Consider the following 26865-nt stretch of genomic DNA (forward strand, 5'->3'; position numbering starts at 1 on the left):
GTAGAGTGGGGAAGTCGCCAAGCTGCTTGCAATCTACCCTCAATCGCATGAGTCTCGCATTCTCCGTGATGCTTTCGATAGTTACAAAGTGAGCGGGTGGTCACTGGCACAAAAAAGATGGACCTTGGGTGTGAGCCACTACACATCAAGTATTGCACACTCAGGACGATCAACGCATGCGATTTGGAGGATCAGTCCGCTGAAGCTAAGGTAGATGTCGTTGAGGCTGCTCTAAAGGATGGAATCTTCTATCTGGACTTCTCCAATGACACGGATTTGCGAGAGTGCCTTTCAGACATCGAAGAGCTCATGCGAAACCTATTCGGCTTGAATCTTGCAGAAAAGGAAAGATTTGACATTGACCGATTCGACCCTCTCAAACTTAACGGGTAGGCTACAGCCGCTCGCCACATGCAAAGCCCATGGGCTAACTGAAGCCTCAGATACAAGCCCATAGGAAGAAACCTCGGTGGCATTAGTGGCAGATGTGATGGATTCGAAAGTTATGCCGTGAGTGAAACGGAAGATGAATGGCAAAAACAATCGGACATGAGAGCTGATGTTGGAATTGTCAGGTGGCCCAAAAGGATCTTCTCAGAGACCAGAGTACCGTGCTCCGACATCCCGAGATCGACTTGCGTGTGCACTCATTGCGGAGAGTTGTCAGACGGTGTCTGTCATTGGCGAGTATCATTTTTGATGCCTTGGCCGAAGACTGGCCTTTGCCCGCACAAACCACGTTGAAGGAAATGCATGGACTGTGCCCTTCTGCTGAGAAAGATCTCTCTATGAACATTGTTCGATTGTTGAGGTATGCCCCGGATGCGGAAGTTACAACTCATGTGCCTCAAGCTCCCCACACAGACATGGGCTCGCTCACTTTCCTCTTTGCCAGCACGCCAGGGCTTCAGATCCGTCCTCAAGGTGCAGAAAGTTGGCAATACGTCCTCCCTCGAGCTGGTATGGCAATGGTGAACGTGGGCGAGGCCTTGAGCCTTTTGAGTGGGCAGAGGTTCCACAGCGTATTGCACCGAGTCGCATCGTTACCGGGTCGTGGAATGGTTGAGAGATACAGTCTTGCTTTTCTGCTCCGGCCGGAGAGAACTGCTATCATGCGTTCAATCCAAGGATTTCCAGGCCTTGAAGAAGCAGTCACATGTGAGGAATGGGTGATGACCAAATTCAAGGCGCTCAGAAGTCGTGGTGATGGGAAAGCGGACTCGGCAGTCACCGTACAATCTCGTCGCAGCTGTGAATGAAGCTCTGAACAAAACAAGGGATTTGATTCCCGTGATATCCCCGCAACCCCTTTGCTAGAGCGTCCAGATGTGTTTTAGTTCTTCATACCTCGAAGATACATCAGAGGTAGTAAGCTGAACACAGCCAAGGTCCACCAAGGAACGATCATGTATCCCCGTTCCACTCCTATTGAAAACAGACTTCCAACAATGGCCGGTCCGATGGCCCTTCCAATAGCAGTGACGCTGGTCGCGAGTCCATTCAAGGTGCCTAGCACGCGCAAGTGGGAGGCAGATTTGGTCAACTCTATGGTGCAACACGGAAATGCGAACGATGTAGCCGCCAGCTTGATGCACATCAGTACACAGACTCCAACAAATTGTAACGAAACAGGAAGAAGGACAGAGTATGGTACCACCAAGTACAACGCCGGATAAAGCATGGACGCAGCCCGAAGACAAGAAAGAGACCCAAAGCGTTTCGCGACTCGTGGGAAGATCCAAATTTGTAGAGGAAGGCCAGATGCACCAACGCAGGCGGATAGCAAGCCAATCTTTTGTGAGTCTGTACTCGCCCAGATTCGGGTACTGTTGTCAGCTTTCCTCTTATAGCGTCCATCATTATCAAAACTCGACGCTTACCCATACCAAGCCCACCGGCAAACTTCCAAGGAAGCTGGACATCGAAATCGCGGCCTGTATTCTGCACAGGCATGTGCAGTGTGACTGGCAGTAGAACATCAAATGCCATAGCATGAAACCCAAGGAGCCCGTATACAGCCAAAACCAGATTAGATCTCCGCGTGAACACTTGCTTCCATTTCCTCTCTTCAGAGTTGGCACTTGTGGTTTGCAACAAAGGCCGTCTCTCGCTGTCCTCTTCTTGCTCAAGAAATTGATGTTTGAGCATGTGCCTACCGCCACAGATGTGACCAAGATACTTTCCAATCTTGCGGAGGTAATTGTCGCCCTTGCTATTGCATATGAGAGTCTCCTGCCTAAAGTCAACTTTTGATGCCGTGTGCTGACTTGTGTACAGCTTTCACGATACATACCTCCAGGCATATCGCAGCTGTCACTGCAGCGGACAGCAAAAAACACGCGGACACCAAATTGGGAAAGAGAAACGGCCATGTCCTCCATATGCCCCAACGATCGTCGAAGACTGTCGGAAACCGCTCCGCGGGTCGCGCTAGTACGCCGCCTAGCAATGGGCCGAATATGCAACCAACTGTAAAGACCATGGGGAGTATGCTGTACGCGCGAGGCTGTAATGCTGGTTCTGTCACCAGCTCAGCCACCATAGTCCTAAGCACACCCACATTTCCATTCATCAAGCCTAGAATAGCCCGAATGACGACTAGTTGAACAAGTGATTGCGAAAGACCAAAGATGATAGTGGAGACCATTGTACTGATCAGACCGATTATGATGACCGGCTTTCGACCCCACGAGTCCGCGAGCATTCCCCACAGGAAAGCAGTAAATCCTTGGCCACATGCTGTCGCTGCTGTGGCGAGACCGCTCCACTGACCTAGACTTTTATTGGGGACGCCAAGGTAATGGAGCATATCAGGCTGATGCAAAGAGGTGCAATTAGCGAATGTTGTTCGGAAAAGTACAGCTGAGGTGATGGGATACCCACTAGGTACGGCAGCAATGAAGTTAACACGACTAATCACTGCGTCAGTGGTCACTGGTCAGAAATACACAGTAGCTACAAATATGTGCTTACTGGGTTCTGCCATGCGGCATATCGCTAGACGAATAGCATCGATCAGTCTTCACATCATGCCCAAGGTTTTTTCTTGGGTGAAAGATATGAGACTGCTCACCTAATATGGCCAATTGCTGTACAGGTAAATTCTGCGAAGGTGTCTCCAATGGAGCATGATCGGGCAGGGAGCCGGTCATGCCTGCGTCGCTAAATGCAGCAATTGATGAAATGGAGTCTCAATGTCGGACCAGTCCTGCAACCTGGTGCCCAATTGTAGAACAAAGGTAGTATTACTAGTACGAATATTGGGGATTCCAGAAGTTGATCAAGCTTTGATGTCTGGAGGGAAGCTGCGAGGACCGAAGTGGGAAGCATCATTTGGGGGAGAGGGGAACAGATTCCGCAGCGAATCAAAAGGCCCATCCGTGCAGAGCTGTGCTCGGTCGTTTTTCTACGCAACTCTCTTCGGCTCAACTGCACTGGCAAGTGACGACAACGAAAATTGAACAGCTCATCTCTCCACATTGATCACATTTCTGCCCCCCAGCAAATTCCGACCCGCCACACATTGCAAACCTAAGCAAGCCGTCTTTTCGCTCGGACGTAGTCTTGTCAGCCAGGAACTGCCTTGGAGATGCTTTCCGGCGATGTTTCGATTCTGTTCCTCCTTAGAGTGGTACGCCTCCTGGCTTTTGGGAGCTCAACCCTCATCCTGTCTCTATTTCTGTCTGAATTGGGATACTCAGATGCCAGAATCGGCATCTTCATGACAGCAACGCTGTTTGGAGATATGATCATCAGTATCGGTACTGCACTGGCCGCGGACAAAATTGGTCGTCGATGGATGCTTGCTATGGGCTCACTGCTCATGGCATTGAGTGGTGCAGCTTTTGCGACGTGCAACACTTTCTGGATCCTCTTGATCGCAAGTATACTCGGTGTCATCAGTCCTAGGTCAGTCCATGCATGATGCAACTGACTCAGAGACATACTAATTTCTTTGGCAGTGGAGGCGATGTAGGACCTTTCAAATGTATAGAAGAATCCACCATATCGCATCTGATACCGTTCGATAATTTAAATGCTACGCTCGCGTGGTACTACACTTTGGGAACTTTCGGAGCATCTGCAGGGCTTTCAGGAACTGGATGGCTTTTGCAGATCCTCCAAGACAGAGGCATGCTTGTTGTTGATGCCTACAGGACGATATTCTGGATCTACACCGCCCTAGGAGCTTTCAAAACCCTCCTCACTGCCTTTCTTAGCAAAGGTTGCGAGGTCTCTGAACGCAGTCAAGGATCAACTACTGGTGACACAACACTATCAAGCACAGAGACAGAACCATTGCTCGAGTCCACCAAGCAAAAGATAGCGCCACCTTTGTCTACTGCGGCACAGACTCAGCAATTCTTGATGCGATTTTGTCCTATATTAATCCTGGACAATGTTGGCACAGGATTGTCGATGGACTCTTGGCTGACATACTTTGTCAGCCGGACCTTTCCATCAGTATCGAACGGCATATTGGGGTCAGTGTTCTCTCTGTGTGCAATTATTGTCTCATTCTCGAACATCTTGGCTATTCCAGTCGTCTCGCAAATCGGCATCCTGCCAACCATGATCTTCGGTCATGTACTAGCATCACTTTTCCTCATGGGCTTGCCATTGGCGTGGAATTTCAAGTCAGCAGTGGGCTTTCTCGTTGCACGAGCCGTCTTCCTGGACTTCGACCAAGCCACAAGGCAATCCTTCATCGCACAGTCGATACCACCGTCCAACAGGACAGCAGCGCTAGGCATTATCAACGTTGTTCGTACGCTGGCACAAAGCATAGGGCCCAGCCTTACAGGAATCCTGGCACAGAGGGAGGATTTGGGCTTTTCTTTTGTGCTCGCTGGGTTAGTGAAATTGGCGTATGATGTATTGCTGGCAGTCGTGTTCCTTTCGGGAAATTGACGAGCGAGTCATAACCTATCAAGAATTTGACTGCGGGACTTTCACCAGGGTCCCGTGCAAATTCATTCAGTACGTAATCAAGTCCATGTCTCTGTGAAGTATGTCAACGGAAAAGCAAGCCCACCTCCGCATCACCCAAACATGCATGCTTAGAGCATTCTCGCTATAACGTGATTGACTGGAAAACTCGCGCCTTTTACCTGCTCTTCGTGAAAGAGGCTGGCGACTGCAACCACATCATTCTGCTCCAGTGGAAGGAGACCGCTCTCTGAGCATTCCCAACTTCCCAGACACCTCACCATGGACTCGGAGTTGAAGCCGCCTCTAGTGATCTTCACCTACCCTCGGAGCGCCTCCAACCTTCTCCTACGGATGCTATCCTTGCCAGAGCAGGGTAACGTGGTCTCAGTGGAATCGGGAGGTTACTTTTTCATGCCAGCAATTTGGAAGTTGAGAGAAATGGGCCTATTGAATCGGCCGTCATCGGACTGGACTGCCACAGAAATTGAATCCTTGCACGAAATCTATTCCACGTGTGCCAAGGACTTGGAAAGCCTTCTCGAAAAGTCTATGGAAACTGGAAAACGCGTGATCTTCAAAGAGCATTCGCCCTTCGGCATCTGCCCGTATGTTCAGTCCGCTTATCTCCAAAAGTCGGAAATTCCAGATCACAAGCTCAAATTACGCTTGAAAGGCTGGCCATCGAGATTCACGAGGAAGACGCACGACTCTCTACCACCGAACGATACCGTGCTAGTCTCTGATTTCCTCGGCTACTGTGCCGCGTCTTTCCTCATACGCCATCCTGCGTTGGCGTTTCCTTCTTACTATCGGATGACGAAAAGTATACTGGCCGGAGACTTGAACACAGTGACACCCGCACTGACAGAAGTATTCACGCTGAAATGGACGAGAGATCTCTACGACTGGTTTCTAAAAGTGCGAGATTTAGGGGAGGACTGCCAGAAACTGGATCCCATTGTGCTGGATGCCGACGACCTTATAGAGACTCCAAATCTCTTGTTGCACTACTGTGAGGTGGTCGGGCTCGATCCTTCGAAAGTTCAGTTCCAGTGGGCACCAGCTACTAGAGATCAGCTGGACAACGTCCCGAAAATCCGTTTACACTCGAGGTCTACTCTTTATGCTTCCTCTGGGATCGTGGGAGGTAAGACATTTCGAGGCATGTCGATTGAGACAGAGCTAGAGAACTGGAAGAACGAGTTCGGCTCCGACGTGGCTGCACAACTGCACAGATTCGTCATGGACGCATTGCCTGATTACGAGTACTTATTTGCAAGGCGAATCCAAATGCCTCCTAAATCACATTGAGAACGATTGATTGAAACATAAGAGACTGCAACAGACAGTGAAGGCGAAGAAGTGCGCGGAGAGGCAGCATGGTTCGGAGGGTAGGGAGGAGATACATTCTCGCCGATGAATCGAGGCTTCCGCGTGATGTGGCTCTGCCCAAACTCAAAGTGTTTTGGTGATAGATGCAGTTTCAGTTTGAGGTGAAAAATGATTAAAACGAAAGAGATGCTGCCAAGGCTGGCGCTAGTTCCCTGTTTTTGTGGAACCAACGGCACTGCGAGAAGTGGAAATGCAATCGGATACCGGCCAACCTATAAGTACAGAATTCATGTAACTAAGTTTTGTGTCTCTGCGTTCAGTCACTGTCTCTACGAACAGACATGCAGATGGCGCTGAACCAGCGAAGAAGTTCAAAACAGAGAGCCTACTAGCAGAACCTCTTTCTCAAATCTAGTCATTACAACAGCGTCACTGATGTAACAAGATGCTGGAAGGTTGTAAGCCCACCCTACTTCTGCCTTGAAGGTGTGTTGTATACAGGAGCCACGACAGCGGGGACATGAGCGAGCTTTTTGACCTATAGGCTCTAATGACTCTCACAACACCGCCGACACCGCAAAGTCTGATTCTGGCATGCAGGCTACATCAAGCGCGCGTTGTAAACGGCGCAAGAGGAATTCTTTGTCCTCTAATCCAACAGATATGCGGATGATTGTTTCACGAACGCCATGGCTTGCTGCCCAATCCTTCTCTCGTTGCAAAACCATCTGGACGTACGGCTGAGCCAATGTGACATCAGCCCCCAAGGAAGGACCTTTATGGAACTCAAGGGCATCAAAGAACGTGGCCGCCATGTCAACCGTTTTGAACTCAATGGTGAACAGACATCCATATCCGGGCGCGAATTCGGCCGTCGCGGGCCGCATCTGCTGGGTGTAGTTACGCATCGAAGGACTTCCCTTGGGAAAATGAATTGCTTGTATAATGTGATCCCAAGATCGACCGCGAGATTGTGTCAGGCTAGATTTTTTTGCATCTCGACCGAGCAGCGATCGAAGATTGTCGACCAAGTATTCAGCTGTTTCGTTCATGCAAGCCACACGCCCCAGGAACGTTCGACTATTGAGTTCGAGCCGAATTGCATCATCGACGTAGAGATTATTGACGTAAGATGCATTGAGCCGAGCCTTCAAGTCTCGGTGATGGCGAGAGTTGGGATTGAACACAGCGCTGCCTTGATTGTTAGATATGTGAAACCGTGTAATGAGCTCGTCTCGCCAAAGATATACCACGTACCTGCCCGCCAGCACATCGGCAAAGCCGTTGAATGACTTGGTGAGGGACGATATCACGACGTCTGCCACGTCTAAGACGTCCACATTGGCGAAGGTACCGATCGTGTCGTCTACTACGACTATTAAATCGTGCTCATCCGCCAGTCTGCGAACACGCTGCAAGTCAGGCGTCCATAGCAATGGATTCGATGGACACTCGCACCAAATCGCCTGCACCTTGAAGTCCGTAGAGCCGGCGTGACGTCTTCGGACTAGGTATTGCTCAAGTGCATCGATGTCCGCGCTTGAGCCGCTGCTCAAGAATTTGTACGACGGCCCGTAGGTTTGCACCATCTTCAGAGTGAGTTCATATGGGAACCCCAAAATCACACTCTCGCCTTGTCTCCATTGGAGAAGCATGCGGTGCACATTAAATATTGCTGACATTCCAGATGGAAACAAGAAAACATCTGAGCTGCTTGGACGCTCCAAATTTTTTGAGTAAGGTGCCGGCGAGTTCATTACAGCCGCGATCCGCTGGCGGACGAACTCATGAACACGGGTTTCGAGATTCCTAGGAGATTGTGGATCCATATTGGAGGCCTCCACGGCCACCATGCGCTCCACTTGCAACAGGTATGCTTCAGCTCTCCGGGACGAAATTCCTACTCCAGTCAAACGCCAGAAAGATGCAGCTGACGAGGAGGCACTCTCTGGATAGACGACTGCCCACAAGGCATCGATTCCTCGATCATTGCAAGCTTCGTTGTTTTTCGATTCCGCATCAGAAGTAAACTTGAATTTACGGACCAGCGAAGCCTTCGACGCATCAATTCCGTTGATACTGGTTGATGTGAGGTATGCCTCGCATGCCCCAGTACTATCGGCATCGGGAAACAGAGACAGCCCAATTGTTCCTTGATACAAGGGAGGCAACCTCTCTTTGCACTTGCGAGCGAGCTATATGTGAGGACAAAGTCATCAGCATGAGGTAGAACGGACTGGACACTCGAACTTACAGTCTGTACGTCCTGGTGAAGAATTGACCTTGGGTAACCGTTTCTCAGTGCGTTGATCACTTCCGGGTCGCCCCTTCCTAATGCCACCATATTCTGCCATGTTGGGAGTTGTACAGATACAGCGTGCTTCCTGGACGGAACTGGAGATCCAAGTTCAGCAGACACTGGGTCTGCCATATTTCGAGATGGCTGTCGGTTCAAGCTCACGGGCTTATATTGCACTGCTGGTATGATTGATCCTCGCACACCAGAAAGCACACAATACACTATGGAGCATCGCTCAGCCACGGGACAATTTGTGTAACGGACAATTACACAGTCAAGGTGACAGATCGCTCGTACCGAGAGTCAAGCTTGCTTCACTAGTCCGTTGAGCTCCAGGTCCTCTGCATGACACTGGCCACCGCTCCATTAGTCTTGTAGAAAGCTTTCTGCTTTGCATGAGCATGCCCAGAAAGTGGGTCCCACGGAAGCATGCACCTAGCTCCACGCTTTCCAAGAATTTTTCGGCACCATGCTTAACGCATTCCGGGTCGATTTGATCTGTCAAATCTCTAATCTTCCACGCCAATATCGTATTTGTCGTACTGAACATCGAACTTCTCCATTGTGACATACCACGCTTGCATCAATGTCGACTACTGAGACAATCACCACAACTAAGGCGGTCAAAGCGGCCACAATCAGTTTGGGTGTGCCATCACAACACAGACCACGCACATCACCTGACGAAGGGGAGATCAAAGGCGAGAATGGGTACCCTCCAGCTCTGTTCCCCAACTATCTTCCAGTGTGGGAATCGCCACAAGCGAAGTAAGATCTGACTCCCTGGCTCCTCCGAAGAGTATGATCTGATGTTCTATAGTTACCCGCCGCTGGAACCATTCGACTACATCGAGCGAGCTCTTGGAGCAGATGGAAGCTTCCCCGACCTGCTGCATGCTGGAGCCGAAGTGCACAACATAACAGCCGCAATGGGTGCTGAAGTATCTAGAGTGCAATTGAGTCAATTGAGCGACAAAGGTAAAGATCAACTTGCTCTACTCACAGCGCAGAAGAAGTTACTGGTATTCCGCGATCAAGACTTCGCGTCATTGCCTATTGGGCAGAGCGTGGACTTCTGTCGATATTTTGGACGCCTCTTCTTGCATCCACACTCAGGCGCTCCCAAAGGTCATCCGGAGATCCACATCGTACATCGCCGGGCGGGAAACACTATCGCTGCAGATTACTTCCAGTCCCATACACATTCTATGGCTTGGCACAGTGACAATACATATGAAGTCCAACCGCCTGGTATCACATTTCTGTACGCCCTGGAAGTGCCTGATGATGGTGGCGACACCATTTTCACAGACACCGAGAAGGCTTACGAGCGCTTGAGCCCAGCATTCCAAGAGAGACTCCGGGGCCTACAGGCGATGCATACTGCCAGAGATCAGGCGGCGAGGGCCCAAGCCAACGATGGTTATGTTCGCAGAGAGCCCATAGATACCTTACACCCCGTCGTACGAACCCACCCGGCAACTGGCAAGAAATCTCTTTTCGTCAACCCTCAGTTCACACGACAAATCGTGGACTTCAAGAAGGAGGAGAGTGATATAATTCTCAAATTCTTGTACGATCATATGACATCCAGTCACGATCTCCAATGTCGGGTCAAGTGGAGGACGGGAGACGTGGTTGTCTTCGACGTATGTACTCCCTTCTTGAAGCTCGCCTGGGATACGAATTGACTTTCGTCCTTGTAGAATCGCAACACCATTCACTCTGCCATCACCGACTGGACCGACGGCAGGCGAAGGCACATTGGCAGGTATGTGTTGCGTGGTCTTTGCTTGATAATCAGCGATGTAACTGCTAACATCTCTCTCATAGAATAACGCCAGCGGCCGAGCGTCCGTATGACGACTAAAACTTGGACGATTAGAAGGTAGCCATGATTAAGTGCGTGGCATGCTTGTAATATCTGACTCAATGAATACCATTCGATACGCAATTGTGCCCATTGATCTCCGCGCTTCCAGTTCCATCCGCAGAGTGCTGCACGCGGGCTGCAATATCTTCGCACGTTGAAATAGTCGCGACAGCAGAGCTGTATATACTGGAGAAGTCCGCGTGTACAATCAGCGCCTGCCAGCCAATCTTCAGTCTCCTCTCTATCAACCGAGCGTTTGAACCGAAGCCCATAACTGGAGTCCCACGCACTGAGGTCGCCTTCCGGATTCGTTCGAGTGCATCAACGAAGATCTCTTCATCCCCATCCAGACTCCCAGACGGCAGTCCGAGTGACATCCTCAAGTCACCTGTACCGACGAGAATTCCATCAACTAAGGCAACATTGTCAGATGTGTGTTGCATATAGGATTGATGTTGCTTACTGCCAGAAACGTTGCAAATTTCCTCAATGTTTTTGACGCCTTCGACGTCTTCAATTTGACAAAAGATGGCGACATGATCGTTCCAGACATCGAAAACCGTCATCCCGTCTGGCGTTTGGAATTGCTTCTCTCCAATGAGAGCGGCGGGTGGAAAGCTACGATGGCCTCGGGGAGGGAATCTTGCAAGCTCTGCTAATCGAGATGCCTGCTCGGCGTTTTGAATGTGAGGCATTACAACACCACCCGCGCCTGCGTTGAGCGCATGATTGACCAAGTCTGGAGTTGAGCCTGGTATCCGAACGAAAGGCACCATTGAGCCATTTGAATAGTACTGTATGGTTCTGATCAGGCTGGTCAATAGAGTGGCGTTGAGAGGAGTATGCTCCTTAACGAAACCATCAGCAACAATCGCCATCCTCCTTGAGTACCACATACAGCATCAATCAGACAAAACTGAAACGGCGTTGCAGCCACCACGCGAGCAGCCTCTTCGTGAGGTATTCGACATTGTGTACCCAGGAGCAGCTTCCCAGACTTCAGCATAGACCGGAAATCTGTCGGCTGAGCAAGGCTGAGAGCGTTGTAAGTCCGTGCACATGCCATTGTGCTCAATCTTCGGGGACCGTCGCGTCGGTGAGGCGTTTGCAGTCGACCGACTGTGTCTCTCTTCTGCCCTCACATCTCTGCGATCGTTCCGCGTCCACTGTGTCCTACATTGTGGAGCCGGGGATCTGAACATCTGTTCCGGCGGTTCCGCGTATTACCGCATTTCTGCTGCAGCGCGTGGTGTCGATGACGGGCGAGCTTTGGCCGAACAGAAACTCAGGATTTGTACACGTGCATATGTAGTGGAGCCGTGAAGCTGTACTCAGCAGCTATTGTTTGGATGCGGGGAGCTCGCCCTGAAGGATGCGGTGTCGTCTCGCGCCACTCCCAAAATTGGCAAATGCAGAAGGCTCTGTTGGTTGTTCTGCCCATCGATACGGCTGACCCCGCGACGGCCCACATGGCAGCCACAACAGTTTTACCGTCTGCACGGGAGGCTTGCATGATTGGCGAATCCTTCGACAGACGCAGCCGAGGTTCTAGTGTTATTGTTTCCGGCCCAGACAGTGGCCCCCCGGCGCGTGCATTTGAGTGAGATTACGCTGCACCGCATGATGAGAGCAGATAACGAGAGTAGAAAGGATCTGACTAACCCGTATCGGTTGTTACAGTACCTCGGTAGACTACGATGTATCACAAGGCATCCTTTGCAGATGGCCGCTGCACGAGTCACTGTCAGATGCCCGACCAGGCACAGGGGACAGCGGCTCGTGATGACGCCTCAATCCCGTGCTTGGCCTGGTTGTTTTGAACTCCATCTCGCACGCATCTCGTCGCTCGAAGGACACCCGCATCGTCTGGATCGGCTGTAGAGTCCTCCCTGGCGGCCCAATTCGCCATCCAAGGCCCTATCGCTGGCACCGCCTCTCTCGTATGGCAGACGTGGCCGCAGGAAGGCATGCACGCAGAGAGGAGCTGGCTCCGTTCCTTGATCCGATATCCTCCAGCGAGCATGCCCTAGAGCACCAGCATCCTCCTCCGAAAAAGGCTCAAGAGTGGCCCTGGCTCCTGGTAGTCGCCTTAGTTATTGCCGTCGCCGTCGTGTCAGACATCGGAGAAGCATTGTTCTCTGTCCCAAAAGTCCGGTTATTCGAATCAGCAATTTGCGCTCGTTATCACGCCGAGTACGATCCTGATGCATTTGGACCTGGAAAGCATGACATTCCAGAACATCTCTGCAAATTAGACCCAATTCAGGACTCACTTGCCGGGTTACTTGGATGGCAACTGTTCTTTGAAGGCGTGCCGGCTATATTGCTGCCTGTTCCCTTTGGTCATCTGGCCGATCAGCTGGGAAGACGATGGATTTTGGCGTGTGCGTTGGCAGGTTTCGCAATGTCTTATCTCTGGACTCTGTTCATCGTGAGTATCATACGCCTTCCCAACACAAGTATGAACTCGGCGCCTAATCATTTTCACGAATCTGTAGATCGGCGCCACAGATTGGCCTACGCAATGGGTTTGGCTATCTCCGGCCTTTTATCTTCTCGGAGGAGGTCCCATAGTAGCATCCAATCTACTGACAACAATTGTCGCGGATGTCGTTCCGCCAGAATCGAGGTAAGATCGCCACTGCGGCTAGAAGTGACATGTGAATGTGACTGATGAGTGCTTGAAACGACAGAAGTACTGTATTCTTCTATCGCTTTTGCACAGACTTTGTCGCGAATCTGGCAATTCCCCCAATAGCATCACTACTCATGTCCAAGAACATCTGGATTCCACTTCTCAGCGGCGCCTTGTTTCAAGCCAGCAGTGTTGTCATGGTTCTTGCAATACCGGAATCAGCGCCAGCGAACATGACGAAAGAGTCTGAGCAAGCTGACGAGTGGTCTCCGATCGATATGGATGCTCCGTCAGATGGTGTGGCCTCGTTCGTTGGCAAGCGATACAAACTGTGGCTTCGTCGTGCACGAAGCTCGCTCAGTTTCATCCTTCGCGACAACGCCATTGCCGCGATCATATGGACGTTCTTGCTCTTTGAGGTCGGTCTGCAATCGAAGCAAGTCCTTTTCCAATATGCTTCAAAACGTTACGGATGGACGTTGGCACAAGTAAGTCTAGCAGTTGCCATCTTTATGCACTGTCATCCTACTTACTTCTGTTGTGAAACAGGCCGCTTTGCTGCCCACCCTGCGCTCAGCCATAACAATTGTGTTGTTCACAGCTGTCCTGCCTGGACTGACAGCTTACATGTCACGTTACATTTCGAAGCCAGCATTAAAAGATCTCCTGCTCGCCAAAGGCAGCATCGTACTCTTGCTGTTGGGAGCCATTGTACTCTCTATCTCAGCGACATCTGCGCTTATGATCTCTGGTAAGGACCTCTCCTACTCGGTGCCACATCTTGCTCGCGTTATATTCTAACAGCAATAGGTCTGGTCATTTTCTCACTAGGCAGCGGATTCGAGCCCGCAGCCCGAAGTCTCGTCACTGCGCTGGTGGAGGCGAATAGCAATGTGGGGACGAGCAAAATCGGTGGCCTCTATGCCATCATCTCGGTCATGGAGGGAGTGGGCAAACTCATAGCTGCCTTGGGCATGTCCTTTGCTCTTCGGGTTGGTCTACGCATGGGTGAGCTTTGGTATGGACTCCCGTTTGCAGTTGCAGCCGCGCTCTTTGCAATAGCAGGCGGGATATTGTTCCGAGTAGACACTAGGCACCTGCGACTGTCGTCGTATGTATGACACGGCCTTCACGTCTGCCACTTTAACAATAATATCATTGCCTACCATGCCCCTCTTCATAGCTTCATCGAAGCTTGGCATCTATTCAAATCGCCCGTTCGACTTGTCTCGAGCCCATTTTGGGCAGTCTCCCAAACCGATGGTCGACCCGCCCGTGGCAGGTCACAAGTTTTGGGAATATTTGATTGAGGACCACTGGGATGTGGATGTCGAGAAGGGGGAGTGCAAGGATTGCACGGTCGACAGAGAGGTGTGCAAAGATTGCATGAAAGACGGAAGATCAGTAAACAAAGGAGCAAGGAGTGATGATGGGTCGTGGCTACCTAAGCTACAGGAGAGGCACTTTTCGCCTGTCGAGCCTTCCACTCTCTGTCGCTCGTCCCGCCATTTTGTTGGGAAGTCGCCGATCAAGGCACATGCACTGCTAGACACTGAATGAGCCGCATCGTGTGATGTTCATTATAGCAATGCCCAGCGCTCTCTACATTTGCGCCTGACAAGTGCGCTTCAGGGACAAGAAAAGATTCTTCGGTGTTATCAATCCGTTGCAGATCGAGCAAGTGCTCTCCATCATGAAGTCACAGATATCACTTGTGCAAATCGATCTTTGCGGCACGTTCCCTGTCGTTCGAGATGCCTCGCAGCTGATGCTATCAAAGGAAGGTGACAGCCGTTGCACAAAATGATATGGCCTTGCACATCGTAAAATGTCAAGCAAGTCCGCAGGCAACCGCACTTATGCGTATGCTGCTAGCCTGAGGCTCAAGCTAGCTCGTCGAAAGATGTGGAAATCCTTGGAATCAAGACGCGCAGAGGAGACGCGAGCGAGCGACGTTTGTTTGGTTGCCTGAGGTGACCATAACAACAGATCCGACGCGACTCCGCTTCCCTCTCTTCTTCCTGAACATTACAGTCACTTCGTACCACATTCGGCGTCACCTCTGTCGCGCTTCAGCGCGATGGATTCCCTCACGCTAAAAGAGCTCGAGGTTAAACTCGCAGCTTCAGAGGCTAGACTCAAGCGTCTCGAGTCGGATGCTGCTGAAGAACGAGCGGCCATTGACGCCATCAAGCGGTTAAAGAAACCATGTACGTCTTTGTGGCATTGAAGAGAACAATATCGCACCTCTGACTTACACATCCTCGCAGGCACGCCGCTCGGCCTCTTCGAAACACTTCCGCGAGAGATGCGTGACAAGATCTGGGGTTACTGTGTTGCTCCTGGCAAGGTTTTCCTCAGCGAGCATGCAATCGACTATGACACGCGCTTCGACGACTACGGCCACTACGAAAAACCACATTTGAAACTCCTCGCTGTCAGCAAGTCTATTCGTCCCGAGGCCGCGGAGATGCTCTTCAAACACAACCAATTTATTTTCACAGATGTCTCACCGCGGGGCCGATGGATTCTTCATAAGGATTTCTATACGGATGACCACTATGAAGAAGATCCCGGAGCCCGTAGAGATCCTCTGGGTCGGCTCGCGCGAACTCACATGCGGTCTGCTAGCATCGCATTCGACCTTCGGGCTCCAAGAGATGATAATCTCATCAGTGAGTCGGGCTATCTGCGTGACCCTAGTATGCGAAATTCGATACTATGGTCGACTCTCACTGAGCAGCAAAAGATGACTCGCGCACATGACCTTGCGACCAGACAGACATATACAAATATGTTGGAAGAGCTGGATACCCTCCTGTATCAGTGCGACTCGTTGACGACTCTGGAAGTGGACTTTACCAACTCCTATTGCCCAATTGGATGTTGTCGGGTAGTATCCTACTTGACAGATACATTAGTTAGCTGGGAGCACTGGTGGCCAGAGCGTTTGAGGGTCCTGGGCTTGAAGAATCAGGAAGAGAGGGACCATTTCATCGACGCGTTGTGCGTTGTCAGTCAAGACAATAAAATCAAGGTGATTTTCGAGAAGTATGTGGTTCCGAAAAAAAGTTTTCTCGACTGCAACTGTCTCGACGAAGAGGGACTGGATAGAGGATTGGAGCAGGAGCAATTCGAAATTCTCAACGGTGCGGTCTGCGAGTGAAAATGTGCATACAGGGCAAAGCAAGACAGGGCTTGGTTCAAGTGTGTCAGACTTTGGCGAGGTGACAACCCTTGTGCCGCTAAAATCAAAAAGGAGAAATGCTGTAGCGTGAATACGAAGATACAGTGAAGGAAGCCGCTGCCATGCTAAACTTTCACTTCCTGCTATCCGTCCCAGATCGAGTTGAATGCTTCGTGGTGAGCCAGTGAACCAGAGACCCACTTTTCACATGACTGCCTGCAGGGTGGTCAATGGACAGGTCGGCCGGCCACAGCACTGCTGCCGGCCCTGCCGGCCGATTCAGCGGCCGTGTCCGTCCGTCCGGACGAGAGCCTCTCATTGGCCATGCCGTCCACCGGAGCCCTGTCCGCTGTTCGCCTTGCCTAATTAGGAAGGATGTTGAAAAATGAAGCCAGAGGAAGGTGTTGTTAGCCCTCTATTCGCACGTCTGTCTGCTGGCTGTTGCCTTCATATGAGCTTGACATCTCACTGTCCACGTCGCCGCTAAAGTGATCGTCTTGCGCTCTTACCACCTCCTTTGTGTGTCTCTTCAACACAAAGTCGTTCTTGAACCAATTTCGCAGTAGTTGGTGTGATTGTGCGTAGTCTGTCTTCGTCTGCCACCTCTCATTGTCGAGAACGTGGCCAGCTAAGCTAAACTCACGCTCACACGCGCTCGAGCTCGCCGGCGTGGCCAGTAGGTCGAATGCTAGCTTGGACAACAATGGATATCGCTGGCGATTGTCACGCCACCATTGGACGACATTAATAGGCTTGTTGCCAACCATATAAGGTGTCAGAGGCTCGGCAAGATAACGCTGCAGATCGTCTTGCAACACAGTGTCCGTGAGCATTAACGATGCCGTGTAATCGTCGACCTCGCGTTCACGTGTCGCCGGCCTAGTTGTTGGTGCTGGACACCGCATCTTATACTCATTATAGAGCTCTTCAATCGCGTGTCGTGCCTTCACTGTCCATAGCGTGGACGCCTCGATATCGTCTTGATTCTGCTGCTGCGACTGCCGTTGCTTGCACTTCGCTTTCGCCTTATTCTTGCGCTGCGTATTGTCGTCTTTCATACCACCCCAGTGCTGCTCGAACCAGCTCATCTTGAGCGATGGATGTAACGCCACGGCGGCACGGTAGGCAGGCGTGCGATCGCTGAGTCGATAGTACTTGTCGAGCTTCTTCCAACCAAGATTGACTATCGCCTTAAGGTGTGAGTTGGCCGCGTGTTCATGGTCTGACTTCGCCTTCTCAAGTGTAGTTAGCAGTGACTCCAAAGCTGTCAACGACTGCCACAATCCACCGAAGTGTTGGCCATCTGCTTGGACCTTCAGCGACGCCATCTTCAGCGGCTTGAGAAGCTTCAATATCTCCTTCAACTCGGCCCAGTCATCCGCGGTGAGTATGTCTTCACGAAGGTCGTCAATGAACTGTAAGCAATACAGCTCTATTGGATCTTTGAGCTCGAGGCCACGCTCGATCATGTCGTGGTCAGATTGCCACTTAATCCCGCCGTTCAACACTAGCTCGACAAGTCGTGTGTCTGCCTCGCGTTGTTTTGATCGAAAGACGTGTCGTCGTGCCTCGCTATAGTGAGCATGGATCACGATATTATGGAGCTTGCCAACACAGCCCTTCTTTCGCCATGCTGTCTGACGATCGACGGCATTACGTAGAGATAGAGCGCGTTGAAACTCGTATACGATCTCGCTGTCTTCGAGCTCCTCGTCTTCCTTATTCATGTCGTTGCAAGCCTGGTCAATACACTCGATGTCGACGCCGTAGAGCATAGCCTTAACGACTAAGTTGATGAAGTGGCCAGCGCAGCGAAGGCGGCACTTGTGAGGGTGTCGGAGACTTGGTATTTCGCGCCTAATAGCTTCGATCGTCGTGTCGTTGTTAGACGCGTTGTCGGCCATAAAGTAGGTCAGTTTGGACGCGATATCATACTGTCTGATCAGCTTGAGAAGGATGTTTGCCTGCTCTTCACCAGTGTGATTGCCATAGGTTGGTACGAGTCCAATAAGTACTGTCTTCAGCTGATAGTCCTTATCGAAGTAGTGAGCATGAACACCTAAGAAGTCGGTGCCGCCATCGATGTCTGCTAGCCACGCGTCAAACGACAAAGCGATGCCGCTTATCGCCGTAGCCATATCGCTCTTTACTCGAGGCAGTGTCTTCTTACACAAGTCGACGATCCAAGCTCGCGGGGTGTTGTGAGAAGTAGGGAATAGCATCTCGAGAACAGGTTGACGATACGTAGCTAGCCGCTTCAGTCGTTCAGATGCTAGAGCGCGAAGTGAGTGCTCATCTGTTACGGCATACTCGAGGAATAGCGACCTCCACTCGGTACGATCAACAGGAGTCTTCTCGGTCGTCCTTTGACGCTTGATCATACTAGCGATGTTGCCGTCGTCTACCGGACGCCTCTTACACTGCTTGTACGTGCCATCGAGCTCGTAGCCATGCTTGCCTAGGTGTCTGCGTATCGAGTTCGTTCCTCCACCAGTCCGAATGACCTTCACCTTCCTGTGATCCTTATGGCTGCTGTCGAAGCACAGACGACACAGCCAGTAGTTGGTGAAGCTCTGAAGATGCGTAACAGCCTCACCATGCTGCCAGACCCACGCTCTGTGCTCTGCCTTGCCTGGCGGTGTCGGGTAAAAGTCGCGAAGAGCTTTTCCATCGACGAGGAAGCCGGTCCGCGTATAACGCGTCCGGAGGACGGTTCCGAGCTGCGATTCGGCGTGGATTTGTGTCAGGTCGATGCTGTGGGTGGCGCTTATGCTGGAGGTACCGCCTGCCATCGTGGTGTGTGCGTAAATGCCAATGATCAGGTGGGCGATCGAGGGACTTTGGCATGTGAAGGAAACGCGTCCCCAGTCGCGTTCTGAGAAGTCGCGCGTGGGAGGTCGGCGCACGGGCCGGCGTCTCTGCAGGCTGGCATCTGACCAATCAAACACGCTCTTATTCATCAATTGACCCAGACCCTAACAACACCCCTAGGAACGACATTCTCATCAACAAGGTCAATTCACATGCCATGGACACCGGTGATTCACTTACATGTCCGGACGGACGCTAGCATTAATAATGCCGGCCGGCAGATACCCCATTAGCTGTCCATCCGGCCGGACACCGTCCGGACGGCATGGCCACGAAAAATGACCCGTCCATTGACCACCCTGACTGCCTGCATTAAGTTTGCGCGCTAAGGTTGCCGACTTTATCTGCTGAACTTTCCACGACATTCCTCAGCGGGAAGCACATACTTCCTGATACTCGATCACACAAGTCGCCATCTCCCACCTGCAGCGCTCCTTCTCGGCACCGGCGACGCAATGGACACACTCAAGCGCGCGGAGGCCGAGCTGGCTGCTCGACGCGCAAATTTGCAGCGCCTCGAGCTGGAAGCCGCTGAAGAGCGAGCCGCCATAGCGCTACTCGAGCAGCTTCGGATTCGTAAGTATTGTCGCTAGGGTCTCCGAACGCGTGATGATGCTTACTGCTTCTCGTAGGCACATTACCAAATCGTCTCGACACTCTACCGCAAGAACTACGCGACCAGATCTGGGGCTACTGTGTCGCCCCTGGCAAAGTCTTCCTCAGCAAGAGTCGAGTCGCATACGATGCGCGGTTCGACGATCTCTACGAATACGAAAAGCCACACTGGCCGCTCCTTGCCGTCAGCCGGACTGTTGGACAGGAAGCCGCCAAGGTTCTGTTTGAGCAGAACCAAATTATCTGGTCGTACTCAATTTCGAGGTGCTTAAGACTTGTCGACTACGAAACCTGCGATGCAAATTGCATTCAACTCCACACCTTCGCACGAAAGTACTTGCGATCTGCCAGCATGACATTTGACGTTCGTGCTCCTGCTCGCGGCGATGCTCTTGAGAGTGTGCCTTGTATGCGCGCGGACGCGAGCACAAGGAGAGCTCCATGGTCAAGTCTGTCCGTACGGGCACATAAGTCGAAAGCACATAAGCATGCGTATCGCAGGACGTATGACGAGGTACAAGACCTTTTGGCCAACCTTTTAGAGGACTGCAAAGACCTGAAGGCGCTTGAGCTGGACTTTACCAATTGTTATTGTCCAGCGGGATGTTGCCGGATCATGTACACAGTGATGGACATGTTCATTGACGGAGGATGGCGTTGGCCTGCACGTGTCAAAATTCTCGGAACGAAGAACAATCGGGAGAGAAGTGTCATCATGGAATCACTCGGTCGAAAACCTGAGAACCCAGGGCAGAACACCGTTGTGTTCGAGAAGTTTGTGGTCGGGCGAGAAATGCAGGATCCCTACTACAGTAGGTCGCCTTTCTGGCGCTATCTGACTGAGGAGGATTTAGATGTAGAGCTTGGTAGAGAAGAGATGAAGGTGGAGAGAGTGTGGACACCAGAGGAGGTTGGGGAATTCTGATAGGGTGCGACTCGAAGTGCACACGGACATGGCGCGAAAGCATGTCTGCTGCGCTTCGCAACTTCCACTCCTCGCGATGCATGTCAGCATCCAAACCTGGAGACTTCGGTCGTTACTTGACGACGATTTGGGGATCACGATGCATAATAGACTTGTCAACTGGGACAGGGGAAAGTAATGGCGCGAGTCTACCATAGCCATAGTGCTTGAGTACAGGATTTGCAGAACAAAGGATCAAGCGATACCGCCCCGTTGTCCATCTGGTCACGTCTTACGGACAAAGAGAGTGTCTCACATTGCTCAAATGAGTTACTATTCGGGAGGGTCACTGGTCACTGGTCTTTGCCATTGTGTATGTAACGAACGGGTGAAGAATAGTGACATGGTTCTAACCCGCAGTGAACATGGGACGGTACGAACACTGTCACTTTCGCGGTCGTTGGCCTACGCACATAAGTTCGCCTATCGCCACTCTCTTCTGTTCATCTACCTACATTCAGAAAAAATTTCTAGACCGCCCGCAACCTTTTTACAAACAGCTTTCCATTCAACTACCCTACTACAAGCAACACTCCATCAACATGAGGTTCCGCAAGAGAGCCAATCCCACGCAGAACACTGCACCACAGCTTCCTGGCGAAGCTCTAGGGAGAAGCGATTTCCTCCTCTCTGTGACTCCCACCACAGACAGCGAGCATCCTCCTTCTTCCGGCCGCGGGTCTGCGAGAGAACACTTCAGACATCCTCACATCACCCTCAAAGTCTCCATGGCCGATCCCCACGGCGCGAGAATCGCAGACATGAACCGACTCGACCGCTTCGACCTCCGACACGCTCTGGTAATGTCCACAGGCCCAAAACACTACATCGAGGAACTGACCTTCAAGACCGAGGAGAATCACCAGAAACTTCCCAAACTCGACCAGTTTGACGGAGAGCCTGCAGAGATCCTAGCAGATTTCTTCGCCCAACTACCAAATCTCCGCCAAGTAAACTTGCAAATGCTCTGGTCACCAGCGCAAGCCCTCTTCCTCGATGTCCTCGCAATCCAACCTCAACTCCAACTCACCCAACTCGTCATCCACGCTCCAACGTACAAGCCCGCGCAGCAGATGATCCAAGTCTTGGATACCTTCGCCCCAACTCTCCGCTGGATGAACATAAGCTGTCAGAAATTCTCCGCAGACGATTGGCAACTTCTGTTCACCCATATTCTCGACAAGATGCAGCTTCAGGGTCTTGGTGGTAAGTACTGGTACGTGTCGATTGGTCCTGGGCTGCAGGATCACAGATTGCTGGTCAAATCTAAGTCTGTCTGGACAAGCCCAGATCATGAGCCTATGAGAGAGGAATTTTATGTCATTGACAACCAGGAGGCTTCGATGATGCGTGGGGAACTTGGAGTGAGAGCGGGCGCTGATCGCATGATTAGGTTGCTGGAGGGGGTGAAGGAGTCGGAGGAGATGGAGGAGTAAGGTGTCTGCTGAACGTCGAATCTTTGGTCGGCTTGTGTATTATTGTGGTCTGATTTCATGGCGTTGGGAGTTGTCTTGTAGAACATAGATAAGAAATGCAGATTGCCCGCGACAAAACCAGTTCATCTCTTCCGATTTCTTGTGCAATAGATGATCCAGTGTGAATTATACGCGAAGTCGACTGAGTTCCCAATTCATGGCGACCAACTTGTTCGACCTGTCGATACTCGAGACGTAATATGTTCTAAAGCCCTGCGGCGTTCTTTTTGCCTCCCGCACGATGTATCCGGAGGAATTGAGCATCACAGAATGAGTTTGGTACACCGTGAGACCTGTCTTGACTTCACTTCCACAGCTTGAGAACCTGCCGAACGAACCGAGCGCTCCTTCCAGCATTGTTTGCTCTTGCTTTAGCTTGCAACGTTCGCACCTGCCGTGCTGCCTAATGCAAATCAACCATGCATCCACGTTTTCATTCATCGCGGCGCCTTTTCTTCTTCTCTTCCAACTCTCTGTTCCTTCAGAGAGCCACTTTCATTGCCGTCCCCCTTCACCTGATTGATTGTTGCCACGCGCCGCCAGCGCGTGCCATCAAACATGGCGTCTTCACATGCAAACCACAAGCAGCCAAGTCGAGACCCGGCTAACCAGATCCAGCGACAGCAACAGAATTGGACGGCATCAATTTTCAGATCTGATCCTCGACTTCGTTCACAAGATCTCGCCTCCAGCAACAACACTGCGGCAAGTGCGGCTACGCGTCACGTCGACGTGACATCCCGCATTCTTGCAAGAGCGGTCGGCATCGCATCCTCGATCGCAAGCGGCGCAGGTCAAGCCCAGGAAAACAACACATTGACCGGTGTCTTTGCGAAAAATACTGCTCCAAGAAAGGTGGCAGTCGAGCTTGGGCAGACTGGTCGCGTCGCGACTTCCACGCCGCCGCCTGACCCATTTCGGCAAAACCCCGGCACTCAACCTCAATCTCGTCGCTTCAATCAGATCGGCCCACTCGCGACACCCATTCAAAGGCTGAGAGCGAATCTCAAGCTGTGGAAAAACGAGAATCCTGTCTCATCCACGATACACGCACTCGCCTCGGATATGGTGGCCGACATAGACATGGAGAACGTGCCGCCCGGCCACGACTTCCGCGCGTTTGGTGGGGCCGACGACTTGGACCTAATGTCCATGGACGAGTTTGAGAAAGCAAACCCGTACGCGCCTCCACCTCCGAGACGGACTGCCAATCCGCTGCGAGCCACCACTAAGCATGGTGAATTTGCGAATGCATTCAATCTGGCCTGTGATGCCCGCGGCATCGTCCGCGACTTCGCTTACTTCGAAGTGGCGCAACAGTGCTTTGAGGTGGAGCTGAAGTTGAATGGCAAATTCCTTGACCGCATTGGCCCGTATGCGTCTCACAAAGATGGCAAAGAGGAGATGTGCAAGAAGCATCTTCCGACAGTCGAGGCAATGCCCAACCAGAAGAAACGAAAAGTCAGCGACGTAGCATTCACACCAGTACCAGCAGGGCTCGAAGATGAGCCGTGGATCAACCTGATCTATCGTAAGTGTCTTGTGCATGGAATCATTTATCTCATACTGATGCAGCACAGAGTACCTTCAAAAGAATCAGCTGCCATTTCCCGACTTCGAACTCAAAAGCCAGAATGAGCAGAATGAGAATGTCGGGCCGTGGACCTGTACCTTGCGGATCAAAGGCTCGCCGCATACTCCATTTGGTGGCGATGATAAGCGGTATGCGAATAAGATGAACGCCAAGAAGGCAGCTGCGATGGAGGCAGTTCAATGGTTGCGCTCACAGACCAAAGTGGCGGCAGCGCCAGAGAAGCGACGAAAGTCCTCGGTATCCGTCTTGGAATCTCCTGTCCCGGCAAACCCATCTTCCCAGTCGGAAACTCCTGGTCACACTGGGCTCACGCAGACACTACGATCCGCAGACGTCAATGCAAATCTTGCCAAACCATCTGAGCAAGTTCATCAGCTGGCTTTGGACCTTGGCTTCTGTCAGCCAGCATACAGACATGTGCCGGTGCCAACGAGCGAATCGTTTTACAATACGCATGCTGAATTTCTGCCTGGAGACGTGCGGAAAGAACCACGACTTGCTGGGCATGTTGGTCAGACGAGCCATGTCTTTGGCAAGAAGCATGCGCAGCAAGCTTGCGCGACGGAAGTATTGAAGATTCTGGAGGATATTCGGAGAAGCAGGTTTATGCGATAAGAAAGCAGTGGACGAATCGCGACAACCCTGACGAACAAGCTGTAGCAATCACAGCTGCGCTGATCAAGCTGCACACCAGTGGCTGCTCAACAGACTGCCGCTATAGATGTGGAGAGGCGAGGAATCTCGGTCTACGGCTGTCACCACAAAGGCAATATTTGGTCTATTGGACACAAAGCATTGTACCAGGAGAGGTCAGTGCTTGGTTGACAGTCGACGGCGAGGGATCCTTTGCCAATTGTCACAACGAGCACATCCACAAGACAGCGATCTGTGATAGGTGCGCTCAGATAGCGATGATGAATGAAAGAAACGAATTTCCTAATCCGGAAGAACCATTCATGTCCACCATGAAGAAGCGGAGAGGAACAAAGAAAGTGGACGTCGAAGGCATGCAGACATGTATCTGGCCCATTGCGGGTGCCATGATCGCCCATGGTGCAACTACTTGCGATCCGACTACTCGCAGCTTACGCCCGCTCCGCAGACACATTCGTGTTCCTGGGCACGAGATACCTCAACGCCTTAGTAACACGCTAGAACAATACAAGATGGATCACCGCAGCGATTATGAAATTTTCAAAGAGCATCGGAGATTGCGCGCGAGGGCAAAGCCCGGATACATTTCACAGAAGACTAGTGCTGACAGCAAGAAGATATGGAATAACTGGTCTCAGGAGGAGAAAGATGAAGCGGTGCAGAGATTGAGAGATGCTGATAGGGCGGGTATCGAACTGAAGGATGTGCCCACGGATGCGGAGGGAGATGACGAGATTGATGATGATGAGGAGAGCGATGATGCTGGAGCGGCCGATCTGGGAGATCTTCCTGACGCAGCGGATGAGGAAGCGGATGATGACTACGAGGGTTCTGCGGAAGACGGCGACACTGCAATGGGTGGACCACGTAAGGACATGTTTCGTGCATACGATGATTCGGAAGGCAAGATGAGGGGAGAGAGACAAGTAGCCCGTAAGCGATATGGCAAGGGGAAGGCTTCTGATCTCGATGATGTTGACTGGGTATACCAGAAACACCTTGGCTCTGGCGGAAATGGATCTGCACATCTCTGGGTCCACGTTGATGGGAAGGGCGTCATCCAAGACCGCATCGCTGTCAAAGATTGTTGGACTGATGGGCCATTCCACTGGGGAAGCATCAAATTCTGGGATGGAGATCCTCGTGACATGGCTCCTGAGGATCGGCTACCCGTCGAAGTCGAAGCTATGCAAGCTTGTCAAGAAAAGCCAGGCAGCCATCGGATTGCCGGTATCCGCGACCACAGCGTCGACTTCAACAGAATGGCTTATCGAATCATCATGCCCTTCTACGCGCGGGGAGACTTCATCACAATCATCGACAAAGCAGATGATGACTATCATGTCCCAGAACCCTTCATCTGGTGCGCCTTCGAAGCGTTAGCAGACGCCTGTCTCGTCATGGAACGCGCCAGCATACGCGAAGCCGACAAAGCACCAGATGGCTGGAAAGAAATCGTCCACCGAGACATCAAACCCGACAATGTCTTCCTCGCCGCACGGAACCCAAAATCCTTCCCCTCCTACCCTCAACCCGTCCTCGCAGACTTCGGCGGCTGCATCATGACATCCAAAGACGACATCCTAAACCCAACCGCCTACGCCGACAGCACAGGCACCGCCGGCTACTTCGCCCCGGAACAACACGCCTACGAAGATAAAACGACCTACGAAGCAGTCTTCATCGCACGCCAACAAAGCTGGACAAACATCTATCAAATCGGCCGCGTGATCATGTCTCTCATGAACGCGCCTGCACCCGAGACTTTATCCGAGGACGAAATCAAAAAGGGTGCCGTGCAAGAATATCTCTCCACAGACCCGCTTTATGATGACCCGGAAGGTTGGAAAGATCACGAATGGTTCAAGCCGGAGACTGAAGAGAAATATTCGAAGGAATTGCAGAATTCGGCGAAGAGTTGTGTGAAGTATAAGCCTGATGAGAGGATCACGGCAGTGAAGTTGAAGGGGAAGATTTTGAGGAGGAGTGGTGGAGTACGCAATGGGAAGGGGAAAGATTTTGCGAAGGGGTTGAGGAGTAAGAAGGTTGCGAAGGGTGGAGAGGGAGATTTGAGAGGGTGGAGAAGGAAGGATAAGTATGCTGTAGGATTGGTAAGGCCGGAGAAGTAGGGTTTCAATCAAGGACGGTGGAAGAAGCAGAGTTTGTTAAACATGGTATTCATTATCGTAAAAGAAAGGTGATCCTTGTGCTTGGTTACTATGTATTATGGTAGTGCATCGAGCATTAGCGGGGTCTTGCGCTCTCGTTCGAGGAAGACGAAGCCCATCCGTACGTTGGTTAGGTGTGTGATTTTGGCGGTTGTTGAGGCTGTGTTCATGCTGGTTCGGAATGACAAGCGTCCTGATAGATTTGCTGGCATCCGTGTCGATCGCTCAGTCTTACGCTCTCTCAGCAACACAAGTTACTTGATCAA

At 51.5% G+C, this 26865-nt stretch overlaps 12 protein-coding genes across 13 annotated transcripts; 10 read left to right on the forward strand and 2 right to left on the reverse strand.

Annotated features, from left to right (window-relative positions):
* Positions 1 to 117: 117 nt before the first annotated feature.
* Positions 118 to 1259, forward strand: CKM354_000611600 (uncharacterized protein; the record flags this gene model as incomplete). The annotated part of the gene is made up of 3 exons (XM_044801418.1): positions 118 to 389; positions 444 to 510; positions 576 to 1259. 3 exons carry the CDS (start codon positions 118 to 120, stop codon positions 1257 to 1259), a joined length of 1023 nt encoding a protein of 340 aa, XP_044657353.1.
* Positions 1260 to 3721: 2462 nt separating this feature from the next.
* On the forward strand, positions 3722 to 4911 carry CKM354_000611700 (uncharacterized protein; the record flags this gene model as incomplete). Its single annotated transcript, XM_044801419.1, has 2 exons — positions 3722 to 3909; positions 3963 to 4911. 2 exons carry the CDS (start codon positions 3722 to 3724, stop codon positions 4909 to 4911), a joined length of 1137 nt encoding a protein of 378 aa, XP_044657354.1.
* A 300-nt stretch (positions 4912 to 5211) lies between these two features.
* On the forward strand, positions 5212 to 6243 carry CKM354_000611800 (uncharacterized protein; the record flags this gene model as incomplete). The annotated part of the gene is made up of 1 exon (XM_044801420.1): positions 5212 to 6243. One exon carries the CDS (start codon positions 5212 to 5214, stop codon positions 6241 to 6243), a length of 1032 nt encoding a protein of 343 aa, XP_044657355.1.
* A 578-nt stretch (positions 6244 to 6821) lies between these two features.
* CKM354_000611900 (uncharacterized protein) lies at positions 6822 to 8608 on the reverse strand (the record flags this gene model as incomplete). The annotated part of the gene is made up of 3 exons (XM_044801421.1): positions 6822 to 7455; positions 7522 to 8459; positions 8519 to 8608. The coding sequence occupies 3 exons, from the start codon at positions 8606 to 8608 to the stop codon at positions 6822 to 6824; spliced, it is 1662 nt and encodes a 553-aa protein (XP_044657356.1).
* A 541-nt stretch (positions 8609 to 9149) lies between these two features.
* On the forward strand, positions 9150 to 10433 carry CKM354_000612000 (uncharacterized protein; the record flags this gene model as incomplete). The annotated part of the gene is made up of 4 exons (XM_044801422.1): positions 9150 to 9331; positions 9384 to 10212; positions 10270 to 10334; positions 10397 to 10433. The coding sequence occupies 4 exons, from the start codon at positions 9150 to 9152 to the stop codon at positions 10431 to 10433; spliced, it is 1113 nt and encodes a 370-aa protein (XP_044657357.1).
* Positions 10434 to 10492: 59 nt separating this feature from the next.
* Positions 10493 to 11502, reverse strand: CKM354_000612100 (uncharacterized protein; the record flags this gene model as incomplete). Its single annotated transcript, XM_044801423.1, has 3 exons — positions 10493 to 10848; positions 10900 to 11284; positions 11335 to 11502. The coding sequence occupies 3 exons, from the start codon at positions 11500 to 11502 to the stop codon at positions 10493 to 10495; spliced, it is 909 nt and encodes a 302-aa protein (XP_044657358.1).
* Positions 11503 to 12378: 876 nt separating this feature from the next.
* Positions 12379 to 14878, forward strand: CKM354_000612200 (uncharacterized protein; the record flags this gene model as incomplete). 2 transcript variants are annotated; one of them, XM_044801424.1, is made up of 6 exons in its annotated part: positions 12379 to 12867; positions 12935 to 13065; positions 13130 to 13559; positions 13621 to 13822; positions 13882 to 14182; positions 14704 to 14878. In XM_044801424.1, 6 exons carry the CDS (start codon positions 12379 to 12381, stop codon positions 14876 to 14878), a joined length of 1728 nt encoding a protein of 575 aa, XP_044657359.1. The 2 variants fall into 2 exon arrangements, with proteins under 2 accessions (XP_044657359.1, XP_044657360.1); XM_044801425.1 differs by lacking the exon at positions 14704 to 14878 and having other exon boundaries at positions 13876 to 14192.
* Positions 14879 to 15151: 273 nt separating this feature from the next.
* On the forward strand, positions 15152 to 16237 carry CKM354_000612300 (uncharacterized protein; the record flags this gene model as incomplete). Its single annotated transcript, XM_044801426.1, has 2 exons — positions 15152 to 15281; positions 15342 to 16237. The coding sequence occupies 2 exons, from the start codon at positions 15152 to 15154 to the stop codon at positions 16235 to 16237; spliced, it is 1026 nt and encodes a 341-aa protein (XP_044657361.1).
* Positions 16238 to 19584: 3347 nt separating this feature from the next.
* CKM354_000612400 (uncharacterized protein) lies at positions 19585 to 20669 on the forward strand (the record flags this gene model as incomplete). The annotated part of the gene is made up of 2 exons (XM_044801427.1): positions 19585 to 19705; positions 19762 to 20669. The coding sequence occupies 2 exons, from the start codon at positions 19585 to 19587 to the stop codon at positions 20667 to 20669; spliced, it is 1029 nt and encodes a 342-aa protein (XP_044657362.1).
* Positions 20670 to 21250: 581 nt separating this feature from the next.
* CKM354_000612500 (uncharacterized protein) lies at positions 21251 to 22144 on the forward strand (the record flags this gene model as incomplete). Its single annotated transcript, XM_044801428.1, has 1 exon — positions 21251 to 22144. The coding sequence occupies one exon, from the start codon at positions 21251 to 21253 to the stop codon at positions 22142 to 22144; it is 894 nt and encodes a 297-aa protein (XP_044657363.1).
* A 597-nt stretch (positions 22145 to 22741) lies between these two features.
* Positions 22742 to 24392, forward strand: CKM354_000612600 (uncharacterized protein; the record flags this gene model as incomplete). The annotated part of the gene is made up of 2 exons (XM_044801429.1): positions 22742 to 23714; positions 23764 to 24392. The coding sequence occupies 2 exons, from the start codon at positions 22742 to 22744 to the stop codon at positions 24390 to 24392; spliced, it is 1602 nt and encodes a 533-aa protein (XP_044657364.1).
* A 296-nt stretch (positions 24393 to 24688) lies between these two features.
* Positions 24689 to 26560, forward strand: CKM354_000612700 (uncharacterized protein; the record flags this gene model as incomplete). Its single annotated transcript, XM_044801430.1, has 1 exon — positions 24689 to 26560. The coding sequence occupies one exon, from the start codon at positions 24689 to 24691 to the stop codon at positions 26558 to 26560; it is 1872 nt and encodes a 623-aa protein (XP_044657365.1).
* Positions 26561 to 26865: the final 305 nt, after the last annotated feature.

Source organism: Cercospora kikuchii (genome assembly GCF_019650295.1).
Source record: "Cercospora kikuchii DNA, contig_00003, whole genome shotgun sequence".
Taxonomy (NCBI): Eukaryota; Fungi; Ascomycota; class Dothideomycetes; order Mycosphaerellales; family Mycosphaerellaceae; genus Cercospora; species Cercospora kikuchii.